Raw genomic sequence first — 9,206 nt, forward strand, 5'->3', positions numbered from 1 at the left:
GACTACTTTTGGAATATTGTGTGCAATTTTGGTCTCCCTTCAATAGGAGCAATGTTGTGAAACTTGAAAGAGTTCAGAAAAGATTTACAAGGATGTTGCCAGGGTTGACATTAGAGCGATAGGGAGAGGCTGAACAGGCCAGAGGCTGAGGGCTGACCTTATAGAGGCTTATAAAATCATGAGGGGCATGGATAGGATAAATAGACAAAGTCTTTTCCCTAGGGTCAGGGAGTTCAGAACGAGAGGGCACAGGTTTAGGGTGAAAGGGGAAGAATTTAAAAGAGACCGAAGGGGCAACTTTTTCATGCAGAGGATGGTAAGTGTATGGAATAAGCTGCCAGAGGATGTTATCGAGGCTGGTATAATTACAGCATTGAAAAAGCATCTGGTTGGGTATATGAATAGAAAGGGTTTAGAGGCATATGGGCAAAGTAGTGGCAAATGGGACTAGATTAGTTTAAAATGTGGGCGGCATGGTGGCTCAGTGGTTAGCACTGCTGCCTCACAGCACCAGAGACCCGGGTTCGATTCCAGCCCTCTAGCGACTGTCTTTGTGGAGTTTGCACATTTTCCCCGTGTCTGCGTGGGTTTCTTCCGGGTACTCCAGTTTCCTCCCACAATACAAAGATGTGCAGGTCAGGTGAATTAGTCATGCTAAATTGTCCATAGTGTTAATGTAAATATAGGGTAGGGGAATGGGCCTGGATGGATTATTCTTTGGAGGGTCGATGTGGATTTGTTGGGCTGAAGGACCTGTTTCCACACTGTAAGGAATCGAATCATATCTCGTTGGCATGGATGAGTTGGACCAAAGAGTCTATTTCCATGCTGTACAACTCTGACTGAAGTTAAAGTCTCACTCCTATTGTTGCTGTGATATTGCTGTTGTCTTCCCAGTTGGTGTTATTACTGGACAAGTCTGATCCTAACCAGGAACCTGGCTTGATGATTTTATTTAAGTTTTTAATGAAGTGATCACTTGCTGAACCATAAGTACACAATGCTGCAGTTATTGTTTTAATGTGGACTCTTATTATTTAAGGAACAAAGATAAAATAGAATAATAAAAATTATCTGCTGAATACAAATTGAAAGGTTTAAAATGCAAGTCATAGTTCAATTCATCGCAAAACACTTGGTTACAAATTAAGAAACAAGATAGCGTCTCAGTGAACCATTCCTGATAAGTTTCTGAAGCACCACATCTGTAATACTCACAGAAAAGTCTCTGCACCATCTGCAACTTCAACTTTTAGACTGAGCTGTCACATATCTGAGCGCCATTGCACTTGGGTAAGTAAACTTTTCAGTGTCTTTATTCCAACATTTCTGGTCTGGGATGAGCACGAACTCTTCATTCTAAGATAATCTAATTCTAATACGTGTCTCTGTCACATATTTCTGAGCAGCATTGCTGTGTACAGTCACCCTGTTTCAAGGTCTCCACAGGACTAACCTGTTGAAAATCTCTGTTACGGGCTGACAAACAGCTTCCAGAGCACACTAACAAACCTTTGAGGCCCCATTTTTTACCATGTTGGGTTGCAAGTAATATAAAATAAAATGAAATTCCATCCATTCACTCTACAGCCAAGTTTCATAAATTGCTTTTGAAATAAGTCGTAATAGTTAAACTTTCTTAGAAGTTAATTAGAACTTTAGACCTACAGACCCAGAAATCCCAGCATAGAGCAACTAACATTAAAAATTATGTTTTTTTGGAATATTGTGTGCAATTCTGGCCTCCCTTCAATAGGCAAAGTCTTTTCCCTTTGCACCATTTTTTTGAATTGGTGTCTATAAAGCTTTCAGTGCTCCAGCCCTCTGGCGTCACACCTGACAGCCATGCCTCTGCAGTACCACCCTCAGTGCCTCTGTAGGGCGAATTCACTCCTTGTGGCTTACTGATTTTAACTCCAACCAGCATGTGATTAGAGATTAGATTCCCTATAGTGTGGAAATAGGCCCTTCAGCCCAACCAGTCCACACTGACCCTCTGAAGAGTAACCCACCCAGACCCATTTCCCCTTGACTGCCGCCCCATTAGTGTTTGCCCTTGTTTGGTAACGATCCCGTCTGACAGCTCAGTATTGCACTGCAGGACTGTGTCTTTTATTTCATTCAAGTGTATGGAATGAGCTGCCAGAGGAAGTGGTGAAGGCTGGTAGAGTTGCAGCATTTAAAAGGCATCTGGATGGGTGTATGAATAGGGAAGGGCTTAGAGGGATATGGGCCAAGTGCTGGCAAATGGGACGAGATTAGGTTAGAATATCTGGGCGGCATGGACGAATTGTTTCCTTGCTGTATATCTCAATGATTCTCTGACTCTGTGTGATGTGAAGCCATGTCTCCTCCTCCAGAATGCAGGCCCTGCCAAGTGCAAGCGCATGATTATTCAATATCAGTAAAGCACAGTGATGTGTCTGCTTCACTGTGTGATTGATGTGACGTAGTCTGACCTAATCTTGGAGCTGTTTGAAAGGGCTGCTGCACTGTTCTTTGAATTATCCTCACACAGCAGACTGGGTGGAGCTCTGGCTTCTAAGCCTGCCTGTCCTCCCCTTTTGTAATGTTGAAACCCATTGTGTCTTGCAGGAGCGAGGTTTTACTCAGCAGCAATGTGATGAAATTCTATTTAAATATGGGAGCTTAGAAGAGACGCTACTATCTTCAGGTGAGAATCTGCCTTGTTACTGTACTTGCCTCTGACCGGCGGGTCCCTTCAGTCTGTCAGCGGCAACAGTACCTAGCATTCTGGACAAAATCAAATATCCCAACACTGGAGGGTTTTCAAACATGATGGGGCATAGGCAGTGTCTTAACGGTGCTGTGGCGGGAATTCCAGAGTTTGGGGGTTGGCAGCTGAAACTAAGGCTGCCAGTGAAGTATTTAAACTCCGGGATGGTGCTGTTGGTAATTGGAGTGGGCCCAAGCAGGGCTTTGTAAGCCATGGGAGGAGCATTTTACAATTGCTGCATAACTGGGAGCTGACTTGGGCAGGGTCGGGGGTAGGCAGCACAAATGCTGCCCGACCTGCCGAGCTTTCCCAGCCATTTCTGTTTCTGTTTGTGTGTGTGTTAGGGTGTCGGTTGTCAGCCTGGAGGTAGCTGGAATGTGCTACTCTAGAGGTGCGAGTGAGGATGTTGGCAGTGTGTATAAAATCTTAAGAAATAGGAGTAACAGTGGGCCATTCAGCCCATAGTCTACTCTCCCAGTCTACAAGATACATGGCTGATCTGTGTGGCCTCAACTCTGTCTTCATTCCTGCGCCTCCATAACCCTTCAGTCAAAATCAGTCCAACACAACTGTGAATATATTCAGAGAAACAGCTTTTGGAGAAGACAATTCCAACACACTGAAACCTTCCTGAAAGGTGAAGTTCCTTCTGTTCTGTCTTAAATGGGAAGCCACCTGTTTTGAAACTGGGCTCCAAAGTTCTACGAGGGCAACCGGCCTCCCAGCAGCTACTCTGTCAAGCTCCCTCAATGTGTTTTGATAAGATCACTTCTCATCCTTCCAAAGTCCATTGAGTGTCAGCCCAGTTTTTTTCCACCATTTCTTCAGGAGAGCAACCCTTCAGCTTGGGAATCAACCTTGTGAAACTTCTCTGAACAGCACTAAGTGTGCCCCTCAGGTGAAGTGACTAAAACTGTGCTCAATGCTCTCAGTGAGATCTCACTGATATCCAGAATAACTATCAGAAGTCACATGACACCAGGTTATAGTCCATCAGGTTTATTTGAAATCACATGCTTTCGGAGCACTGCCCCCTTCATCAACTGAGTTCCTTCTACAAGGGGCAGCGCTCCAAAAGTGTGTGATTCTAAATAAGCCTGTGGGACTACAACCCGGTATCGCTAACTTCTGACATTGTCCACCCCAGTCCAACACTGACATCTGAACAATTGTAGCAAGACTGCACTTACTTTGACAATCCATCCCCTTGCAATAAAGCCCACTTTCCGTTTGCTTTCCTAATTCCTCCTCGTACCTGCATGCCATGGGACAGCCAGTTCTCCACACTGCAGCGTTCTGCAAACTCTCCATGGGAAAAATCGTGTTTCTATACTTAATCCTGAAGAGTGGCATTATGATCCCAACTGCCAAATATTTTTGCCGGCTCACCCAACTGACTTGATCCCTTTACAGGGCTGAAGTTGAGAGTTGGAGAATGTGCTTGCCCTTACAAAGCACCTTTATTTGACTGAACAACTCCTTGAGAGTGAGTTCTGCGTTTCAGCTAAAGAAGTTTCTGCTGAGTTTCCAATTGGATTTATTGGTTCTGATCTTGTATTTAAGATATCGAAGTGTGATGTAGCCCACAAGTGGAACCATTACCTCTGCATGTGCACTGTAAAGATAATTCCACTATTTTAAAGGCCTCTGCTGGATCTCTCAAAACCTCAAGTGTTTTCAGCCTTTCAAGAGAGATACATAACTTTGCAGTTTTTATTTCATTCTTCAGATGATTAATTTCAGAAATATTAGACCAATTTGCTCTGCCTCTCATCACAGCACCACTCCAATGCAAGTGTCCCTTCCTTTTTAAAAATGGAGAACCGTATTCCAGATGTGGGATCACGGAATCTCGGTACAGCTTTATTCCGATACTCTGGCCCCTTTCAGCACGGCATGTTTCCTTCCCTGAAGGACATTAGTGGAACAAGATGAGTTTTTAACAACAATTGATGATCGATAGTTTCCTGGTCATCGTTACCAGTACTAGCTTTCAATTCTCGATTTTATGATTTAAATTTGCAGTTCATCTGCCATTTTGGGGTTTGAACCCATGTCCCCAAAATATTTGTCCGAACCTCTGGATTGTTGGCCTATTGACATTACCATTGTGCCACAGTCTCCCCAGTGACTCAAAGGTCACACGAGCAATGTAAACCAGTTGCTGATGACACCAAGCTGGATGAGAGTGAACCACCAACTTGAGAGGAGGGCACAATGAAACTGAAAAACAGGGGAAAGTAAGTGGACAACAAGATGGCATAGGGAACAAGTGGGATCAAATGAGAAAATTCATTTTCGGAGTAGGAACAGAAAGCACAATTTTATTTTAAATAAAGTTAGCATACTATTTGTTTTCCTAATTGCTTGCTGAACTGCATTGCTAACTTCCTTGTTTTGAATACAGAACAACATCGGTTATCCAAGCATCACTTATCCGGATTTTGAATTATCCAAACAAGATCTCAAGGTCCCGTTAAAAAAAATTATTAAATTTCAATAAAAGCACAGTGAGAACAGGTAGCCTGGGCTGGCGGCAAGAGCAGGAACAGGATTACTATGGGGACCTTTTCCTGCTATTGCTGTCGCCATGGGAACCCTGTCCCTGATAATGCCCCCGCCCACGGGGACCCTGTCCCTGATATTGCCCCCGCCCACGGGGAGCCTGTCCCTGATATTGGTAAGCCTAATCAGTTGTCCAACCAAAATACTCCCCACCTGTCTCGCTTGGATAATCGGGTTTGTTCTGTACCAATTAACTTCAGCTTTGAAAATTTTGATATAAAATCTAGAATGGAATTGAAAGTTTTCGCCATGATGATCATGAAACTGCCATCGGTTGTCATAAGCTCATATCTTGGCTCACTCGTGTCTTTTCGAGAAGGAAATCTGCCATCCTTTCTCAATCTGGCTGACCTATGCTTCCAGAATAAAAGCCATGTGGTCGAGTTCAAGGGCAACAAATGCTGACCTTGCTAATACTGCCCACGTCCCACAAAACAAAAAAAACCCAGTGTATATTTCAAATAGCTGAGGTATCCCAGCACTGATCCTTGTTGGGCTCCCCTTGTTACACTCTGATAAGTTGAAACTGCCTTATCGGGTAGATGCCGCAGATTTCCATTGTTTCCAGGCCAACGTTTCCCCTCCTTCCTCCAACCCCCTCCCTGCACCCCCACTGCCTTATTTTGTTGCTGATGGGGTCTTGCTGTTGCCTGTCTGTCTTTGACAACCTGACACACTACACGTTTAACATGATCAATTGGTGGTAAAGCACTTTGGTTGAGGTCGAAGGAATGTGACCTTGAGACTGTGATGAGGCAGTATAAGTTCCCAGTGGGTGAAAACAGGATATGCAGGGTGGGCTTGCTATCCAGGTTGATGTACGTGGGGTAGAAACTGAGCAAAATTAATGGGAGTTGCGGCAGGTGTGGAGTTGGGATCGGGAAATCCAGACTATGTGAAAGTCTTTTGCGAAGTTCAAGTGGTCCCACTCCTGAATGAAAGTTAGTATAACTCTGCCACACAAAGGAGACCGTTCAGTTAACTTGGAAAGGTGATTGTTGAACCTGCTGCAGACTGTTTCACATTTTTCACTGCCTCTAATTTCTTCCACCTTTACTTCAGCTCCGAAACCCCGAAACAGCCAAATTAACGCAAGCACGTATGTATCGGATGAAGACGACAAAGACTTTGTACGTGTGAAAAAATCCAAAAATAAACCTGCCTCAATGTTAGTCCAGCCACAACTCCAGCCGAGGTAAGTACCTATGGAGGGTGATACCCATTTTCATCAATAGGCCCAGGTTCTTGAGGCTTGTAGAACCACCCTTGGTAAATAGACTAAAGATAACAATCAGCAAAAGTCTTGGAGTCGGCTCAATCCCAATTGGTTTTAGGACCATTGAAGTCTCCCTTTATATACATCTTTCCCATTCATTGTGCATTGAACGTGCCAAGTAAAATAGAGGAACAGGTATTGTTTCTTGGCTTCTTGACCCATCAAAGACACCCTGTCCTTCCACTGTGATATCCTCCATCTCTCCCTATCTTTCCTGAACATCTCTTGATCTGGGAATATAAAGCACCCAGTTTTGTGATCTTGTTTTTTAAACCTAGTCTGTCATTGCTATAACCACTTGGTTTTCTGTATCTGTAGCTCACTGCCTTTTATATGCTGCTGCCTGTACATTCACATGCCTGCCTCAAAGCCAAATCAAAAAATAGAATCCCTCATACTCTGACTCCACATCACAGTTTGCTATTCCTTATTCCCATGCTGTCTGTCTCTCCTGATTGCCAGTTCAGCTTGGTTTTCCTCTTGCATGTTATCTTCTATTTCCAGTTTGACCCATTCCTGATAGCACCAGCAAACCAGCCCAGCGAGATACATCTCCACAACGTTCATTATATGAATGATTGAACTTGTCTTGGTGGTAGTTCATGTTCATGCTTTCAGTCCCTCTGTCTTTGGTGTAAACTGTGTTTGTTCTCTGACCTTGTGTGTTTGTGAATTGTCTGTCAGATTCTTTCTGTTTGGAGTGTGATGATGCAAGTCTTGTGTTCTTCAGGGAATTGTTTCCGATCTGGATTGGGAATGTAACCACTCGTATCACTGAAGAAGCATTACGTAGAATATTTGAAACGTGAGTCACTTCATGGGCTTTCAGAGATGACTGAATCCGTGCGGCGCTGGGCTTTATCTCACAGCGGTTCTCAAAGTTTAGTGCTGTTACCGATCTGTAAATCCAGCCCCCGTGTGATGATAAGATCTCCCCGAAACTGTCAGGTTTAAAGGTGGGAGAGTGCTTTGTGCTGGATTTCAGCTTGAATCTGAGCACTGGCTGCAGCAAAAAGCCCTTGGTAAACACTGATGAAATGCCGGCTACTGGGTGAATGTTGGAACCCCCGACCTTTACGTGGTGTGGGTCTTGCAGCATTGATGAAGGAGTTTGCCCTTGATCAGCCTTTCTGTCATGGCAGAGGCTGGAACATAGATTGGTTAGAAGGAGATGAGCAAAAAGATGTCAGCATCCTGGAAAGTATAATGGTTTCCTGAGTTTGAACCTCGGGAGATTGTGGTGTTAGCTGTAAGGTCACTGATGCCGAGCCCGAGTTCAATGCTCTAAAGATGCTGGTTCAAATCCTATTGTTTAAATTAAATAACTAAATTGGGAAGTGGAAAGCTGGTATTAGGAATTCTGACCATGAAACTATTGTCAACAATCCTGACAAATTATGTTTTGATTCACTGTTCTTCAGGGAGAGAAATCTGCTGTCCTTACCTGATAGAATCCCTGCTGTGTGGAAGCAAGTCCATCAAGTCCACACTAATCCTCTGAAGAGCATCCCATCCCTCCCCAAATCCCTTTAACTCTGTATATTCCATGGCTAACCCACCTAGCCTGCACATCCCTGGAGGCTATGGGCAATTTAGCGTGGCCGATCCACCCTAACCTGCACGTCTTTGGATTGTGGGAGGAAACCAGAGCACCCAAAGGAAACCCCCACAGACACAGGGAGAAAGTACTAATTCCACGCAGACAGTTGCCTGAGGCAGGAATTGAACCCAGGTCCCTGGTGCTATGAGGTGGCAGTGCTAACCACTGAGCCACCATGCCACCCCAGTGATAATACCACTTGATCATCACTTGTCTGTGATCTGGCCTGTATGTGACTCTTGACCCACAGCAATGTAGTTAACTGTGAACAGCCCTCTGAAATGGCCCAACAACTTGCTCAGGTCATTTAGAGATGTGCAGCGTCCTAGCCAGTACAATCCACATCCCACGAGTGAGCTTTTTAATTTAAAGCCTTCTGTTATTGCTGACTGTTTCTCTCTGATAGAGATGGTGGAGACCTGCCTCCTTCCTCCCCGTTTTTTCCAAGAGTCACATTTAAAGACATAAAGGCAAAATACTGCAGATGTTGAAATTCTGAAATGGAAGGTAAAAGCACTGGAGACTTTCATCCGTGGAGAGAGAAACTGAGTTAACGCTGAGTCCAGGTGCTTTTCTTTAGAACTAATGTTCAGAGCTTTGAGCATTGACTGACACACCCTTGGTCTTTCAAGGAGCAGGAGAACTGACGTTGCGGACAAGAGCCCTATATCAGGAAGGACTGAGGAAGGGCTCTTGCCTGAAACTTGGATTCCCCTGCTCCCAGGATGCTGCATGACCTTCTGTACTCTCGACTCTGATATCCAGCATCACTTTCTCCTGAACCCTTGGTCTTTGTCTGTTGTTACGTTTGTCAGGTCGCTAAGTATTTTGTGCTGAAACTTTGTTTCCGTCTGTTGGCACTGTAGTGTTGGAACCATACACAGCATCCGAATGCTTCAAGATCGCTTTTGTGCCTTCATCAATTACACGACCAAACAGGGAGCGGAGCAGGCCATTACAAAGTTACAGGTACTGGGGAGTTGGCACTCTTTCTGTCAGGCGCACGGGACTGGGGAGTGGGCAGTCTC

General features: G+C 44.6%; 1 protein-coding gene across 6 annotated transcripts in view; it reads left to right on the forward strand.

Moving 5' to 3' along the window:
* The window catches only part of LOC122548805 (tetratricopeptide repeat protein 31-like), a 63,898-nt gene that overhangs the window by 47,459 nt on the left and 7,233 nt on the right, over positions 1-9,206 (forward strand). For all 6 annotated transcript variants that reach the window (XM_043687626.1, XM_043687974.1, XM_043687896.1 and 3 more), the window contains 4 exons: positions 2,596-2,674; positions 6,365-6,497; positions 7,309-7,383; positions 9,045-9,147. In XM_043687626.1, coding sequence (XP_043543561.1) covers positions 2,596-2,674; positions 6,365-6,497; positions 7,309-7,383; positions 9,045-9,147 — 390 coding nt within the window. The remainder of the gene's footprint in view (positions 1-2,595; positions 2,675-6,364; positions 6,498-7,308; positions 7,384-9,044; positions 9,148-9,206) is intronic.

Source organism: Chiloscyllium plagiosum, chromosome 1 (assembly GCF_004010195.1).
Source record: "Chiloscyllium plagiosum isolate BGI_BamShark_2017 chromosome 1, ASM401019v2, whole genome shotgun sequence".
Classification (NCBI taxonomy): Eukaryota; Metazoa; Chordata; class Chondrichthyes; order Orectolobiformes; family Hemiscylliidae; genus Chiloscyllium; species Chiloscyllium plagiosum.